This window comes from Haematobia irritans, chromosome 2 (assembly GCF_050003625.1).
Source record: "Haematobia irritans isolate KBUSLIRL chromosome 2, ASM5000362v1, whole genome shotgun sequence".
Classification (NCBI taxonomy): Eukaryota; Metazoa; Arthropoda; class Insecta; order Diptera; family Muscidae; genus Haematobia; species Haematobia irritans.
The window spans coordinates 183,434,930-183,454,491 of record NC_134398.1 but is presented as its reverse complement, the minus strand read 5'-3'; the positions used below and the strand labels follow the sequence as shown (position 1 = coordinate 183,454,491).

Here is a 19,562-nt window from a genome sequence, read left to right as displayed (position 1 = left end):
CTTCAGCATTAGATAGATATTTCATCGGGGTCCAAGCGCCTTGAATGGCTTCGCGCTGTTGATTACATTGATATCGGCTGTGGTAAATTGTGGTGTATCGCTGGTTCGGAGACCCCGAATGCGACGAATGGCTTTCTTTTCGCTCGATTACTCTAGGGATGCTCGATAGTAAGTAGAAGCTGTGATGCTTTAGTATTTTTGAAGGGGTATACGAAAATTTGTTATATCTAAAGACTTAAGTCAATAAAAACAAGTATGTGCAGCCGTTAGTTTAAACGGGCCGATTGTGGACCTAGAACAACTCTAGATTTCTAATAAAAATTGCGATATGTAGAAGCCCAAAAGTCGGCCACATGGAGGCTAGACCATATTCGGCACACCTAGAAATACCTCTAGATTTCGAATTTAAGACATATCAGAAACAAATTTGGACGACTAAGAGCCCATGTAATTAAATCGGGAGACCGGTCTATATGGGGGGCTATACCAAAGCATGGACCGACACACACCATAATCGGTACACCAATTTGCGCATCTAAGAGACTTCAAGATTTTCAATTTATGGCAAATCGGATAAAATTGCAGTGTCTAGAATCCTAAGAAGGCATATCAATAGATCGCTCTATCTGGAGGGTTGTAACAAGACACAGACCGATATTCACCGTATTCGTCACACTTATTTGTGGACTTAAAATTCCTATGGATTTCAGGAAAATTTAATAAAAATTGTTATATCTAGAAGACCGCATGTAATATAATGTTACACATCATATCTGTACACCTTAAATATTTCGAGATATCGCATTTCAGGTAAAGGCGGTGTCTAGATGCTCAGGCAGCTTAGTCGAGAACTGTGTTTATATGGGGGTTATATCAAAACCTGTATCAATATATCCCATCTTCAAACTTTTCATACTTGCAAACAAAAATTGAATCGGTGCCAATCGTCGAAAGCTGTAGGGCAAATACAACATACAAATAGACGGACATAGGGACATCTCCAGATCATCTTAGAATGTCTCCATAATTGAATGGCAAACTTATTGTACTTCCATCACCATGCTATGATGATAAAAAGGATATGGTCCTACTATAAACGTGGTCGTGGTGATATTCTTTTTCATTTTTAACGGAATACCTTCCTCTTTGTTGCGAAATAAACGTAGGATCATTTATTTCAAAAACTATCAATTGAATTTAAGAAAACACCCAACCTCTTATTAGAATACCCTTTTCCACAAAAATGTATCTCCTTTGGAAGACTACTAGTGATACCTACCTCCTTCATCATCACACAAATGCAAATCAATTCGTTGACTAAAGAAATGATACGATGTCTCTCTCACATCAAAGGCATTGAACATTTTCACTTGGGTATTTGTATGTGAGGATTCGCTTTGACGATTCTGCTGTTGGGCCAATTGGGCCTGATATTCAGGAAGAGTCTATAATAAAGAAATTCAATTCAATTAGCAAATTAAATAAAAATAAATGAAACAAAATAGCTCAACAAAAATTACCTCCAATTTACGAGCTGCTTTTGATTTTTGTGTAGCATGTGTTGCCGCCTTTATAAGACCCGATAGAGAGTCAACAAAATGTAAGGCTGCTTTCAATTGGGAATCCGTTAAAACCCATAACAGATCATCGAGTATTAATACCAGACGTGAAGCCAATAGACTACAATCAGCCAAACGTTTCCTAATCGTTATACGGCAACGAGCATGATTTGTTAACAAACGCAGGGGGGTCAATGATCTATCCTGTGTGGAACTGGCCTCTATGCGTACCGTTTGCCATGAGAGCTCTTTGAAAATTAATATAATACCCTTTTGGGTATCCTTAAGGCGGGTGAAACGTAAATCACCAGTGGCCCATTTTGGTGTTTTTGATTCGACACGAATTCGAGACATCTAGAAGAAAATGGAGGGAGAAGAAGGAAGAAATCATATATCAATGAAAATAAGAGTAAGAGCATGGTCACACCGGCCACAAATATTTGAAAAAAATCAAAACATTTCCCATGATTACTACGAAATTACTGGGTACCATTTTCAGAAAATATTCCTATGATATTCTTATACACATACCCAATACGAGCTTATATACTTGTTGGTCTCAGACCGATTTATTTCAAATATTTGTCCAGTGTGAACATACCATAAGAAATCCCCTATTTATTGTGTTTTGCCACCTACCTGCACAGAGGCTATGAATGCTGTACTCAAAAATTTCACATTCACTGTATTCACCACAATGGTAATGCCATCAACTACTTTATGTATGAAACTATATTTGCCCTGAGGAATTTGTGGCAATGACCCACCACCAGCACTGCTCGCACCTCCCCCACCACCTGGACCAGCACTTGTACCATTTGGAGATTTACTATCAGTTTGTCGAGCATTTGGATCACATGTCTCTACAGTTATGTTCACTTCATCCAATGTCTATGGAATAAAGAAAAAAGACGGGAAGTAATTAAGGCCATATTTTTGTGGATAATCTTAGTGAAAACTCACCAATGTGATGGGTACACTTTTCAATTTGGTCCAACTAATACGAAATGATACATGATTACACCAGGCCGATGTTAAACGCAGCCATGATGGTAACTCCAAGAGTTCAGTAAGAACGGCTTCATCTAGTTGTAAATTTGAAAGTTCACCTTCTCCGCGAAATGTGCTGAGATTGACTTTGTCTGGTGATAGATTTTTGGTGTATCTGTAAATTAATAAAAAAATAAGAATTTAAAATTATGGGACTAAATGAGGTCTTAGAGCTCTCTCTCTCAACGCCCTCAAAGGGAAGACGTAGAAAATTTGACTTAATTTATACAGGGTGGCTATATGATAAAGAAATAGAATTTTAAGAAAATTTTCAATAGAAATAACATTTTGACAAAATTTTCTATGGAAATAAAATTTTGACAAAATTTTCTATAGAAATAAAATATTGAGAAAATTATCTATAGAAATAAAACTTGGACAAAATGTTCTATAGAAATAAAAGTTTGACAAAATTTTCTATAGAGATAAATTTAAAAAAAAAAATTTCTATAGAGATAGAATTTTGACAAAATTTTCTATAGAGATAACATTTCGACAAAATTTTCTATAGAGATAACATTTTGACAAAATTTTCTATAGAGATAACATTTTCACAAAATTTTCTATAGAAATAAAATTTTGACAAAATTTTCTATAGGTATAAAATTTTGACAAAATTTTCTATAAGGATAAAATTTTGACAAAATTTTCTATAGAGATAACAATTTTACAAAATTTTCTATAGATATAAAAGTTTTATAAAATTTTCTATAGAGATAAAATTTTGACAAAATTTGTATAGAGATAAAATTTTGGCAAAATTTTCTATAGTGATAAAATTTTGGCAAAATTTTCTATAGTGATAAAATTTTGGCAAAATTTTCTATAGTGATAAAATTTTGACAAAATTGTCTATAGTGATAAAATTTTGACAAAATTTTCTACAGAGATAGAATTTTGACAAAATTTTCTATAGAGATAAAATTTTGACAAAATTCTCTATACAGATAAAATTTTGACAAAATTTTCTATAGTGATAAAATTTTGACAAAATTTTCTATAGTGATAAAATTTTGACAAAATTTTCTACAGAGATAGAATTTTGACAAAATTTTCTACAGAGATAAAATTTTGACAAAATTCTCTATAGAAATAATATGTTGCCCAAATTTTCTATAGAAATAAAATTTTAGCAAAATTTTCCATAGAAATAAAATGTTGACAAAATTTTCTATACAGATAAAATTTTGACAAAATTTTCTATACAGATAAAATTTTGACAAAATTTTCTATAGTGATAAAATTTTGACAAAATTTTCTATAGTGATAAAATTTTGACAAAATGTTCTATAGTGATAAAATTTTGACAAAATTTTCTACAGAGATAGAATTTTGACAAAATTTTCTACAGAGATAAAATTTTGACAAAATTCTCTATAGAAATAATATGTTGCCCAAATTTTCTATAGAAATAAAATTTTAGCAAAATTTTCCATAGAAATAAAATGTTGACAAAATTTTCTATACAGATAAAATTTTGACAAAATTTTCTATAGTGATAAAATTTTGACAAAATTTTCTATAGTGATAAAATTTTGATAAAATTTTCTATAGTGATAAAATTTTGACAAAATTTTCTATAGTGATAAAATTTTGACAAAATTTTCTATAGTGATAAAATTTTGATAAAATTTTCTATAGTGATAAAATTTTGACAAAATTTTCTATAGAGATAAAATGTTGACAAAATTTTCTATAGAGATAAAACTTTGACCAAATTTTCGATAGAAATAAAATTTTGACAAAATTTTCTATAGAAATAAAATTTTTACAAATTTTTCTATAGAAATTGAATTTTGGCAAAATTTCCTATAGAAATTAAATTTTGACAAAATTTCCTATAGAGATAAAATTTTGAAAAAAAATTATAAAGAAATAAAATTTTGACAAAATTTTCTATAGAAATAAAATTTTGACAAAATTTTCTATAGAAATAAAATTTTGACAAAATTTTCTATAGAAATAAAATTTTGACAAAATTTTCTACAGAAATAAAATTTTGACCAAATTTTCTATAGAAATAAAATATTGACAAAATTTTCTATAGAAATTAAATTTTGACAAAATTTTCTATAGAGATAAAATTTTGACAAAATTTTCTATAGAGATAAAATTTTGACAAAATTTTCCATAGAGATAAAATTTTGACAAAATTTTCTATAGAGATAAAATTTTGACAAAATTTTCTATAGAGATAAAATTTTTGACAAAATTTTCTATAGAGATAAAATTTTGACAAAATTTTCTATAGAGATAACATTTTGACAAAATTTTCTATAGAGATAAAATTTTGACAAAATTTTCTATAGAGATAAAATTTTGACAAAATTTTCTATAGAGATAACATTTTGACAAAATTTTCTATAGAGATAAAATTTTGACAAAATTTTCTATAGAGATAAAATTTTGACAACATTTTCTATAGAGATAAAATTTTCACAAAATTTTCTATAGAGATAAAATTTTGAAAAAATTTTCTATAGAGGTAAAATTTTGACAAAATTTTCTATAGAGATAAAATTTTGACAAAATTTTCTATAGAGATAAAATTTTGACAAAATTTTCTATAGAGATAAAATTTTGACAAAATTTTCTGTAGAGATAAAATTTTGATAAAATTTTCTATAGAGATAAAATTTTGACAAAATTGTCTATAGAGATAAAATATTGACAAAACTTTCTATAGAAATAAAATTTTGGCAAAATTTTCCATAAATATAAAATTTTGACAAAATTTTCTATAGAAATAAAATTTTGCCCACATTTTCCATAGAAATAAAATTTTGACAAAATTTTCTATAGAGATAAAATTTTGACAAAATTTTTTATAGAGATAAAATTTTGACAAAATTTTCTCTAGAAATAAAATTTTGACAAAATTTTCTATAGAAATAAAATTTTGACAAAATTTTCTATAGAGATAAAATTTTGACAAAATTTTCTATAGAAATAAAATTTTGTCAAAATTTTCTATAGAAATCGAGTCTAACCTCGTACAGTATTTATTGAAGTACATATGTTAGATGCCAGAGAGTATTGACATCCATCACTAATTCCAACTTTGTTTTATTCCTGGTCTATTTATTATCCTTACCGTCATATCCAAGGCAAACTACTGCACAAGAGTTTTTCAGCATGCTTTTTGTTTCGTTCTAATTATTGTTATCTAACTTAATTAAATAAAATTTGGTCATGACGATAATTACACGGAATAATGACATAGACATACACATGTCTATCTAGGAGAAAAACCAAACAAATTATTCTATTTTTACCAGAGCCCAAAATAGTTTTCAAAACCTGAGCATTCAACAGAATTTCCAATGAAGACAAAAATGATCCAATCAACAAAGGAAGGTCTATAAAGGCGGAAAAAAGGAGTAGAGGTTATCTACCTGTTTGGGATGTTAATAACCTCATCACTTTGTTACCTTAATACTCACACACACATGCACTCACACATGGATGATGATATGATGTCCCAGAAAAATACAATCAAAGTCCGTAATAAAGGCTTACACATCATTAACCGAATGAGGTTTGTTATAATAAAGTGGGAGGGAAAATTGTGCATGTATGTGTGACTTGTGTTTTCGGACGTATGTATGTATTTGTAGATTAGTCAAAGTCATTCAAACATTTTTTCCTATTTGATTCCCATGTCTGCAACAAAATGTTGTTGCCCAACGATAGTCATTTGTTGATATTGTCTTACTCAGCCAAATGGGTTTTTGTTGCTTTTTTGGACGGTCATATTCATTGACCCCCATGGCGTTATACGTTCCAAACGTCACTGAAATGTTTTGCTATTATTTAACTTTCAATGGAGCAGTCAATATAGAAGCAATTGGGATATTTGCCAATGTTGATGATGATGAGATTTTTGATACTGAACTGTCGTCGTCGTTCATGCTCGCATTACCTTGAAATGATGGGTTTTACAATTTTCTCAATAGCTATGGAGGGAGCTATTCGATACTGCAATCAAAAACTTATATGGATGGTGTATGAAATTTTAGTGGTCTTTAATTGATAAGGTTAATTTTCCAATAATATGGCAATTAATTTTTAATTGTCTACATAGGTGAAATTTCACAACCAAGGGTGAAGTCAAAAGGTTTAAAGTTTGCAAAACAATTTTCCAAATTATTTACTAATAATATTTAAGTTATTTAAAATTCTCTTAGGCCCATGGTGGGTATAAGCAATATTAATGTATTATTATTACTTATACAACACCATGGCTATTTGGTAATGGTAAATGAGGGCAATGAATGTTATGAATAATGTATTAATTATATAAATATTTTAATTCTTGCCGTTATAGACGTAAATCGGACAGAACAGTGCAGTGATGTCAGATGTAGGAAAAAATCATTTTTTGCAGGAATTTTTTTTCTAAAGCTACAAACGTAGGGAAAAAGGGTTGATTCTCAGTACAAATATAGCGATTTTTTTCTAAAATTTTACAAAAAATACTTTTGCTTAATATTTCACATTTTTTAAGATCCAAAACTTCATTAATTGAAGATAATTAATATTTATTTATATATTTTTAAAGGTAAATAGGTGTTCGCATACCGCAATGGTTATATTTACACACCTAAGGAGAGAAACAAGTTAAATCACTAAATTTTTAATTCGATTTTCTCATTTATAATCAACTGGAGGAATTTGTACAGTGCCCGTAAACTTTCATAACAAATAAGATAAAGTTTCTTCACACTTAATTTCTGTAATGAATTATTTTATGATGCTTATTTGAACTCTTTTTTATGAAACTGAATGTAAAAATAAATTTTTCGTAATTTTCTTATAATATTTCTTCGAATTTTACCGTAGAGAAAGTTGTAGGGGAAAATTTGGGACGTAGGAAAAAGGTAAATTTTTGAAGATGCGTAAGGAATTTTCAAAAATCCCCTGGTATCACTGGATCAGTGTCTACATTTTAAAGGCTATAACAAAGTACTTTAATATATTAAATGCTGGGTTTGTTGTAGAGGTGTGCACGTGACACGAAATTATCGTGACTCACGAAAATTTTCGTGATTCGTGCGTGAGTCGTGAGTCACGCTCATGACAACAGCGTGAGTGTGCGTGAGCGTGATTAACAAACCAAAATGTCGTGCGTGAGCGTGAGTCACGAAAATAATATATTCGTGAGTGTGCATGAGTTAGGAATTATACTCACGAAAATATTCCTGCTCACCAACATAAAACGCTTAAGAGTTAAATTCAATTACAATTTTAGTGACACCTGGGATGTTAAGAGTTTAATAACACTCTCGATTTTAATAATGCTCATGTTTTCAGACACTTCGGTAAGGTAAATTAATCATAAAATTATTCGTGAGTCACGATATTTTTCATGAGTCACGGTATTTTTCGTAAGTCAGGACGTTTTTGTGCGTGAGTGTGCGTGAGTACAAAATTTCTTTTCGTGAGTGTGCGTGAGTCCTACCAAAAAATATCGTGCGTGAGTATGATTTTTCAGTCGTGAGTGTGAGTAAACTATTACTCACGTGCACACCTCTAGTTTGTTGCTAACGATGATTATGACATTTCTGATACTTACATGTGGTTATTCATGCATTACAATTTTCTCAACAGCTATGGACGACCCATTCCAAACTGCATCAGCACAAATCAAAAATATACGGATGCAGTGTGAAATTTTAGTGGCCATCAATTAAATGACCGTTATTTTTTAATTAACTACATGGGTGAAATTTTATGGCTAATGTTAAAGTGAACATCTTCAAAGTTTATAGAATAATTTCTCACTTTATTTATATTATATTGTATTAAATAATATTAAGGTTATTTAAAATTCTATTAAGCCCATGGTGGGTATAAGTAATATTAATGTATTAATATTACTTATACTACACCATGGCTACAATTAAATTAAAATGCAAAAAAAATCAAAATAGAGGAATAGGCATTGCTGTGGAAAATCCGTAATTATTGAAAATTTAAACAAAGTATAATATTTTTGTCATCTCAGGCTAGTTGCAATAAAATCAAAATTTTGAACAGACAATACCATTAAAGCGGAGATCGTGTTCCAAATTCTCGAAAGCGGAAGTGGGATTTCTTTCACCATGTAATAAAATTGGCAGATCGATCAAATATATTGTCCAAATCTGTGATGAAAACTGATGAAGGGGCAACATTTATAGCCGAGTCCTCAGAAAATGATTTCACTATACAAGGGCTGCTTTTTATTTGGCGAGATATTGCAACAGACAGCTCTATCGTAAAGCTTTAAAGTTTAAGGTTATATATACTCAGAACGTTTTGACATAATCGCGCTAATTTCTGTTGTTTACAGCAACTTGAAAGATTCATCACGTCTAAAAACTTGAAATAAATCGTGAACATTTTCGAGCGAGTTTTGTTTTTTTTACAACTTTCGACGTGGATGAACTTATTCAAGCTCCGAACTTATTACGACGAAGCTCCGTCAAGGACCAGTGTTTGTCGGTTTTATGATGAATTCAACAAAGGTTGTAGAACGCTCCAAGACGAATTTCGCGACCTATCGTGTAATTGAGACAAGCAGCACAACTTCAAAATTGCTTGAAAATTTAACCGTCAAAACAATTTGTTCGCATCGGATACCAGGCAACTTGACAATCACTCAAAAAATATTTTATTGCCATAGAAATTTTGTCAAAATTTTATTTCTATAGAAAATTTTGTCAAAAATTTTTTTCTATAGAAAATTTTGTCAAAATTTTATTTCTATAGAAAATTTTGTCAAAATTTTATTTGTATAGAAAATTTTGTCAAAATTTTATTTCTATAGAAAATTTTGTCACAGTTTAATTTCTATAGAAAATTTTGTCAAGATTTTATTTCTATAGATAATTTTGCCACAGTTTTATTTCTATAGAAAATTTTTGTCAAAATTTTATTTCTATAGAAAATGTTGTTAACGTTTTATTTCTATAAAAAAATTTGTCAAAATTTTATTTCTAAGAAAATTTTGTCAAAATTTTATTTCTATAGAAAATTTTGTCAAAATTTTATTTCATTAGAAAATTTTGTCAAAATTTTATTTCTATGAAAAATTTTGTCAAAATTTTATTTCTATGGAAAATTTTGTCAAAATTTTATTTCTATGGAAAATTTTGTCAAAATTTTATTTCTATAAAAAATTTTGTCAAAATTTTATTTCTATAGAAAATGTTGTCACAGTTTTATTTGTTTAGAACATTTTGTCAAAATTTTATTTCTATAGAAAATTTTGTCAAGATTTTATTTCTATAGAAAATTTTGTCAAAACTTTATTTCTATACAAATTTTTGTCATTATTTTACTTCTATAGATAATTTTGTCACAGTTTTATTTCTATAAAATATTTTGTCACAGTTTAATTTCTATAAAAAATTTTGTCAAGATTTTATTTCTATAGAAAATTTTGTCAAGATTTTATTTCTATAGAAAATGTTTTCAAAATTGTATTTCTATAGAAAATGTTGTCAAAATTTTATTTCTATAGAAAATTTTGTCAAAATTTTATTTCTAAGAAAATTTTGTCAAAATTTTATTTCTATAGAAAATTTTGTCAAAATTTTATTTCTATAGAAAATTTTGTCAAAATTTTATTTCTATGAAAAGTTTTGTCCAAATTTTAGTTCTATGGAAAATTTTGTCAAAATTTTTTTTCTATAGAAAATTTTATCAAAATTTTATTTCTATAGAAAATTTTGTCAAAATTTTATTTCTATAGAAATGTTTGTCAAAATTTTATTTCTATAGAAAATTTTGTCAAAACTTTATTTCTATAGAAATTTTTGTCAAGATTTTACTTCTATAAAAAATTTTGTCAAAATTTGATTTATATAAAAAGTTTTGTCAAAACTTATTTCTATAGAAAATGTTGTCAATATTTTATTTCTATAGAAAATTTTATCAAAATTTTACTTCTATAGAATATTTTGTCAAAATTTTATTTCTAAAGAAAATTGTGCCAACATTTTATTTCTATAGAAATTTTTATCAAAATTTTATTTCTATAGAAAATTTTGTCAAAATTTTATTTCTATAAAAAATTTTGTAAAAATTTTATTTCTACAGAAAATTTTATCAAAATTGTATTTCTCTAGAAAATTGTGTCAAAATTTTATTTCTATACAAAATTTTATTTCCATAGATATTTTTGCCAAGATTTTTTCCAATTTTCCGTTAATGTAAGTTTTAATATTCCTTTTTTCAAATTGCCTTTTTCATATCATTGATGTTTATGGTTGTAGGGTATTACTCCTGATTCATAAATAAAATATGAATATTTCGTTCAATAAACAAGCTCCGCAACAAGCTACTTGTTACACATACTCCCATCAAACTGTCACATTCAAGACAGTATTCTTTTACTATTTTTTTATTTGTTTTCTATTTTTTGCCTTTTGTGTTTTGTTTATTTCGCTGATGTTGCCGATGATATGCCCTGAGAACATATCCAACCGTTGTGAATTCCACAGTTTTTGCTTTGTTGTCATCGTTGGTGCAAGTAAACTGAAATTGTCCTCTGGCCATTTCATTCACCGGAATATTTACACATCACACTTTATTGTTCTTTTGATATTTTTCTATTTTTTCATTGTTAAGGCAAAACGAAAAAGGTACTTTTAGTACAGGTAAGGCGGCAGACAACATGGTGTAAGCAACCGCCAAGAGCTTGTAGAGAATGTAAACATGACCAACAAGTAATCACTAGCAGCTAAGTGAATAGGCTACTAACTTACATGGGAATATTGGGACTTTCATGGATATTTAAATGCCTTCATGGACAATTACAAATAAAAATTCGATAATTTAGTTAATGCAATGGGTATTTTCTGATTTATTTCCAACAATATAGTACACAGTGTACAATGAATCGTATGACTAATAATATTTCAAAGGACCTAATGGCGTAAGATATATGTTAAGTAGAATAACTCATACACCGTACCCGTCATATTGTCATAGCCTCTAGAAATGCTCTGAAAGCAAAAGGAAATTTCGTTATTTTATTTTTTATTTGTTATTTATTTTTTTTATTTTATTTTTATGTAGCAATTTGCAAAATGCATATACATATAACGTCTCATACAAATTTAATTTGTTAAAATTATTATATTTATATTTTATCGTTATCTTATTTTTTAAGCAAAAATTTAATTTTTGCTTATTTTCTTGAAATGTTTTCAACAATAGTTTTTTAATGTTAGTTTTAAGTAAAAAAAAATAATTTTCTTTATAGGAAAATTTGTTAACATGAAATTTCGCCTATATCTTTTTTTTTTTTGTAAGATAAAAACTAATACATATATTTTTTTATTTATAAGGTAATAAACTGGGCTTATAATAAATTTTAATTAACATTGAAGCGTATGATTAATAATATCTTTACGGACATAATAGCGTATGATATATGTGTTATTTTTATAGGAAAGAATTTATATTTTTGAAATAAATAAATCATAATTCCACTCGAATATTTAAAAAAAGTTTTTTTAGTTTAACAACTTTTGGCTTCACTATTCAAAATATTTTCTTTTTAGTTTAGTCGAAGGCAAATCAAGTCCTGGAATGAAAAATTTTCACACAAAATAGATTTTGATATAGAATACGTTTTTCGCGAAATTTGATTTTAAAAGATGCATCTTTAAATAAATTTATTAAAAAAAACTTATTTAATATTTTACCAAAATTTAATTTTAAGATATTTTTTCAAAATTGGATTTTCGAAGACAAACTTTTAAATCAATTATTATAAAGTTTGTCTAAATTACAAAATCACCCAAATTTTATTTGGATTTTTAAGACAATTCTATATAATGATTTCATAAATGCATTATTTAATATTTTAATTAATTAATTTTAATTAATTTTTTAATTTCCATGTCAATATTATTTGGTCCATAAATTAGGACATTTTCATTTCCAAAAATTCCCAATTTAAATTAAAATTCTTAAAAAAAAAAAAACACCAAAACATTTTTGACAAGTTATTATTAAAAAAAATAAAAGGAGTCTGTAGAAAAACCGTAATAATTGAAAAATTGAAAAAAAAATCTATGCCACATTGCGAGTTACAATGAGATCAAGATTGCCAAACACAAAACCTGGAGATGACGGGTGATCAAAAGATCATCCGATTTAAGACGTCATCAAAATTAACACTTTCTCTGCCAAGCCTAAATGACACGAAGTAATTCTCATTAATATTTTGAGTTTATTTCCGTGTTAGGCGGATGGACAAAATAAAGAAAATGGAATAAAGGGATACTTATTGCAAGTTTTATCTTATTGTCGATTACAGTCACGGTTGTCACATTTGGTAGAATTCTACCAAAATTGGTAGCTTTTTTACTGTTGGGTAAAATTCTTGATGATAATTCTCAATAGAAATAAAATTTTGAGAAAATTTTCTATAGAAATAAAATTGTTACAAATTTTCTATAGAAATAAAGATTTGACAAAAGTTTCTATAAAAATAAAATTTTAAGAAAGAGGGGCCTTTGACAAAATTTTCTATAGAAATAAAATTTTGACAAAATTTTCTGTAGAAATCAAACTGTGGACAAAATTTTCTATAGAAATAAAATTATGACAAAATTTTCTATAGTAATAAAATTTTGATAAAAATTTCTGTAGAAATTAAACTGTGGACAAAATTTTCTATAGAAATTAAATTGTGGACAAAATTTTCTATAGAAATAAAATTTTGACAAAATTTTCTATAGAAATAAAATTTTGACAAAATTTTCTATAGAAATAAAATTTTGACAAAATTTTCTATAGAAATAAAATTGTGGACAAAATTTTCTATAGAAATAACATTTTGACAAAATTTTCTACAGAAATAAAATTTGAACAAAAATTTTCTATAGAAATAAAATTTTGACAAAATTTTCTATAGAAATACAATTTTGACAAAATTTTCTATAGAAATAAAATTTTGACAAAATTTTCTATAGAAATAAAAATTTGACAAAATTTTCTAAAGAAATAAAATTTTGACAAAATTTTCTATAGAAAAAAAAATTTGACAAAATTTTCTAAAGAAATAAAATTTTGACAAAATTTTCTATAGAAATAAAATTTTGACAAAATTTTCTATAGAAATAAAATTTTTGACAAAATTTTCTATAGAAATAAAATTTTGACAAAATTGTCTATAGAAATAAAATTTTGACAAAATTTTCTATAGAAATACAATTTTGACAAAAGTTTCTATAGAAATAAAATTTTGACAAAATTTTCTATAGAAATAAAGTTTTGACAAAATTTTCTAAAGAAATAAAGTTTTACAAAATTCTTTTTAGCACTTAGCCCCCTCCAAATAAAATCCTGCCTCCGTTTCTAGTCCAAATTCTCTATTTTATTTAAGAAAATGGAAAAAAAGAATTTCATGTGATTTATTATTTGAAACCTGATGTGGAAAAATTCTCCCAAAAATCCCAACATTTCTGGTAATTCCCCACTAAATTCCCAACTCAAAAATTTCGTATCCATCTACTATGAAATATCCCCCATATGTGCGAAAATCCCCAATACTTGCAATACTGCAAGGGGTGTACAATAAATCTTAATTCATCTTTACATGGATTTAGTAGATTTTAAAGTTTCGATGTCTTATTATATTTATTACAAAAACGAGATGTGTTTAACTCCAAATTAGTAATATTTCGTACATTTTTCTTACAACCGTTTTTTTACAAAATCCAAAACAGAACAGTTTATCTACTTACATCAGTTTTTTAACAAAATCCAAAAAAAGGAAAAATTTTACATCCCTCTTATTTCTCCGAAAAGCTAACGAATGATTGATATGGAATTTAAAAGGTCATATAAAAATAACGCATATGTAAGTGCTAAAATACATTTAATTTCATATTCATAAAGGGCAAAATGTCTCACATTGATTAATAACGTGTATATAAGATTGCACAAGAATGAGTAGTAATAAATTTTAAATGAGTTCTCGAATAACCAAAATTCTTTAGACATTTAACTTATTTAGATCATTAATAATAAAATAAATGTTCGATTTGTAATTTTTTTTATGTTATCTATTAAATTTGTTCTTTAGCAAAAAACGAATAATGTATATATTTTTTTCAATGCAACTGTTTTAAATTTGCTTTAGTTAATGTGTGGTATCGTATGATCTATATTAATTATTATGCCATGGTGCCGTATGACTAATAATATTTTAGTTTCCATAGTGTCGTATGATTAAAATTAATTTGGTTTCCATGATGTCGTATGATAAATGTCAATACATTAACGTAGTTCTAAAGTTACTCTACGTTTGAAATAACCCTTTTTATATCTCAACTAAAGCATGTAACAGTAGATCTCTCATTTTGAGCGACGGCGAGATTATGATTATAATACGAGCTTGGTATAAAGTATATGGTGCGGAAGGGTAGAAAACTATTTAGTATTGGACTTTTTCTAATCCTTCTAGGTTTGGAAAATAATTTTTACATGTGTTTGCAACTAATAAAATTTTCGGATAAAATTTACTGAAGACATATTGTGAAAATATAATCCATCAGTTTTTACTAGGCGAGAGGAGTGTGCAAGTTTTTTCTAAATGTAATGCTCCTCTCTGTAACTTCTCATTCTTTTAAATTTTTTTTTTTACCTTGAAAGACAAATACATTTATTTTATAAGTTAAGTAAGTTCTTACTGCGAACCTTGTATAGGATCATGGGTTCATGGGTTCAATCGTGGTGCTTCGAAGCAAGTCTATGACAATGAGACAAGTGATGAACCGCGGATCTACGCATATGAGCCGCAGGAGTCGACTATAGGGATATTTTAAGATGAACCAAATCCAACAAAAGTTTCGAAGCACTTCCAAGCACATTATCGAATGGTTTTTCAGAAAAATCTGGACATGTCGAAATTGTACCATTAGAACAACGCAGAACAGTCAATTCTGAGTGGTACATATTCATTTGTTTCTTTCTTTGTTCTCTTTCAAGAAATAAGGAAAACAACCACTCGAAGACCGATCACTATTCACCACAACAAAGCGAGCTCTCATGGTTCACACGGTTCTCTCGGCTCAAACAACTGCAGTTTTGAGCACTCCAAACATCGATTTGATGGGTCCAGTGTTGCCAGTATTTTTCTGGAATTGTGACTCTTTCATTCCCAAAAATGCCCATTTAAATTAAAATTCCATACAAAAAATCCTCAATACAATTAAAAATGGGTCGATACTAAGAAAAATATATTTTTTGTTTTCAATCATGAAATTAATATTGATTTTTAATTGAAACGTCTTCCAATTTGAGGAGAAATCCCCAAACTGACATCACTAAATGGATCATCCGGCGTATAGTCTTAACCTGGCACCGAATGACATGACTATCTACCAAAATTTTTTTCTACAGAAAATTTTGTCAAAATCTTATTTGTATAGAAATTTTTGCCAAATAGAAAATTTTGTCAACATTTTATTTCTATTGAAAAATTCGTCAAAATGTTATTTCTATAGAAAATTTGGTTAAAATTTTATTTCTATAGAAAATTTTCTCAACATTTTATTTCTATAGAAATTTTTTCAAAATTTTATTTCTATAGAAAATTTTGTCAAAATTTTATTTCTATAGAACATTTTGTCCACATTTTATTCCTATAGAAAATTTTGTCAAAATTTTATTTCTAAAGAAAATTTTGTCAAAATTTTATTTCTACAGAAAATTTTGTCAAAATTTTATTTCTACAGAAAATTTTGTCAAAATTTTATTTCTAAAGAAAATTTTGTCCAAATTCTATTTGTATAGAAATTTTTGCCAAATAGAAAATTTTGTCAAAATTTGATTTGTATAGAAAAATTCGTCAAAATAATAATATAATATAGAAAATTTGGTTCAAATTTTATTTCTATAAAAAATTTTGTCAACATTTTATTTCTATAGAAATTTTTTCAAAATTTTATTTCTAAAGAAAATTTTGTCAAAATTTTATTTCTACAGAAAATTTTGTCAAAATTTTATTTCTACAGAAAATTTTGTCAAAATTTTATTTCTAAAGAAAATTTGGTCAAAATTGTATTTCTACAGAAAATTTTTTTTTCTAAAGAAAATTTTGTCCAAATTCTATTTATACAGAAATTCCTGCCAAATAGAAAATTTTGTCAAAATTTGATTTGTATAGAAAATTTTGCCAAAATTTTTTTTCTATAGAAAATTTTGTCAAAATTTTATTTCTATAGAAAGTTTTGTCAAAATGTTATGTCTATAGAAAAATTTGTCAAAATTGTATTTCTATAGAAAGTTTTGTCAAAATTTTATTTCTATAGAAAATTTTGTCAAAATTTTATTTCTATAGAAAATTTTGTCAAAATTTTATTTCTGTAGAAAATTTTGTTAAAGTTTTATTTCTATACAAAATATTGTACAAATTTGATTTCTATAGAAAATTTTCTCAAAATTTTATTTCTTTAGAAAATTTTGTCAAAATTTTATTTCTGTAGAGAATTTTGTCCACAATTTAATTTCTATAGATAATTTTGTCAAAATTTTATTTCTATAGAAAATTTTCTCAAAATTTTATTATCATCAAGAATATTACCAAACAGTAAAAAATTTACCAATTTTGGTAGAATTCTACCAAATGTGGCAACCGTGACTGTAATCGATAATAAGATAAAATTTTCAATATGTATCCCTTTATTCCATTTTCTTAGTTAGTTAGTTAAGGAGTCGATTTTTCTATAGAAAAATTTGTGAAAATTTTATTTCTATAGAAAAATTTGTGAAAATTTTATTTCTATAGAAAATTTTGTCAAAATTTTATTTCTATAGAAAATTTTGTCAAATTTTTTTTTCTATAGAAAATTTTGTCAAAATTTTATTTCTATAGAAAATTTTTTATTTCTATAGAAAATTTTGTCAAATTTTTTTTCTATAGAAAATTTTGTCAAAATTTTATTTCTATAGAAATTTTTGCCAAAATTTTATATCTATTTTTGAATTACCTCTTAGTTCAAGAGGAATATTTTGCAAAATTTACCAAAACATCAAGAATTCTACCAATCTACCAAAGAGTACAATATCTACCAATTTTGGCAGAATTCTACCAATGGCATGGTTGCGCCATTGTGGTTTGGTTGCCATGGAGGCGTATGATAAGTATTTATTTATTATTGAGTATACACTTCCAGGAACATATAATATTGTTACGAATGTGATATTTCTAGATTTAAGTTTATTTAAATTAGTTTACGTTAATTTAAATTTCAAATTGTAACGATAAAATTACGTCATAACTTGTTAGAGTCATTTCTTTATTTTCTAGTAATTTCTTAAACATCTTTTGTGTTTCCAATCGTTCATTGTAAAAGTAACGCCTTTTGTTTTATGCCTGCACGACATCTACCTAATCTAGTAGAATGCACTAGATTATTAGCATAAGCCTAAAAGTATGTGTGCCATATCACCTATAAAGTAACGCCGATAGAATATTCCAGATGGCTGTAGGCAATGAAGATAACCAGTTGAATATGTGGTGTTAGATAAATTGTAACAAGATAGTTCTAGAAGGTTGTAGGCCAGACTATCCAGAATTTTCGAAATCGTCAAATCACGGTATATAAGCCCCTGGCGGAAGGTGCAGTCAAGTCAGTCGTAAGCTAAAGTTTATACAGTACACATCGTAGAGCAAATAAGTGAAACCAATCAGTTAAACAAATAAATTGTAGATTAACGTTATTGAAAAGAACTGTCTTTTTAATTATCGGGTAATTAAATACGCCTCAATATAAAAACGTAACAATTGGTGTCGGAAGTGAAATAACGAAAAAAATCTACAATGAAGTTTAATCAGCTCCGAGTGGAAGACTTGAAAAAGGAATTGAGCAAAATGGGGCAGTCGACTACAGGAAACAAGGCTCAATTACAAAAGCGACTACTGGAAGAGTTCGAGCGGCGCAGTATTGATATCGAAACACATGAGTTCGATTATAAGGAAGATCTTGACGAATCAGTAGTAGCCAGCGCCTTGAAAACTCCATCTGTAGCTTCTAATGTTGTTGATTACACATCGATGGTCAATATTTTAAGCAAATTGATGGAAGAAAATTCTCTAAAAATGCAAGAGAACTCAAGAAAAATGATGGAAGAAAATTCTCTAAAAATGCAAGAGAATTCTAGAAAAATAATGGAAGAAAATTCTCTAAAAATGCAAGAGAATTCTAGAAAATTGGAAGAAAAATTCGACGAAAATTCAAAAAAGATGGACGAAAATTCTAGAATTCTAAGTGAGAATCTTCAACAAATTGCTGAAGGCATGGAAAAACGTGTGGACCATATCGAAAGCCAAATTGGGGAGCTGGATAAGAAGATTATTTCTGTGGATGAGAAAATTATGGTTCATGATGAGAAGTTTCTACACATTGAAAGAAAAATGTCAGAGCTGGAAATTAAAGGTGGACCAGTGCGCGTTATCGAGGGCTCAAAAACCAAACCTCCTGTTTTCGATGGCTCAACTTCATTTGATGTCTTCAAATTCCAATTCGAAATGGTTGCTTGTAGAAATTTGTGGAACGACAACGACAAAGCAATTGAACTTCTATTGGCATTAAAGGGCAATGCCGCTGACGTGATACAAAGCATTCCCGCTGCCTCTAGAAATAATTATAATGAAGTAATAGCGGCACTTCAACGTAAGTACGGCGGAGAACATAAGCAAGACATCTTCAGAATGGGATTAAGAGGAAGAGTCCAGAAGTCAAATGAGACTCTACAGGACTTTGCAACAGAGGTTGAGCGGTTGGTGCTTTTGACATATCCAGGAGAAAGTCATCCACTTGTGGACCGCATCAAGATCGAGACCTTTGTGAATGGAATTAGAGACCCTGATATAAAATGTGCAACATATGCGTCACAAAAGGCTACATTCGCAGAAACAGTAACATTTGCACATGCACAAGAAAC

The 19,562-nt window shown here is 27.6% G+C and overlaps 1 protein-coding gene across 3 annotated transcripts in view; it reads right to left on the bottom strand.

Annotated features, from left to right (window-relative positions):
* The window catches only part of LOC142226779 (bridge-like lipid transfer protein family member 3B), a 156,952-nt gene that overhangs the window by 62,197 nt on the left and 75,193 nt on the right, over positions 1-19,562 (bottom strand). For all 3 annotated transcript variants that reach the window (XM_075296983.1, XM_075296984.1, XM_075296985.1), the window contains exons 2-5: positions 2,523-2,724; positions 2,199-2,450; positions 1,521-1,913; positions 1,280-1,445 (exon numbers count right to left, since the gene is read on the bottom strand). In XM_075296983.1, coding sequence (XP_075153098.1) covers positions 1,280-1,445; positions 1,521-1,913; positions 2,199-2,450; positions 2,523-2,724 — 1,013 coding nt within the window. The remainder of the gene's footprint in view (positions 1-1,279; positions 1,446-1,520; positions 1,914-2,198; positions 2,451-2,522; positions 2,725-19,562) is intronic.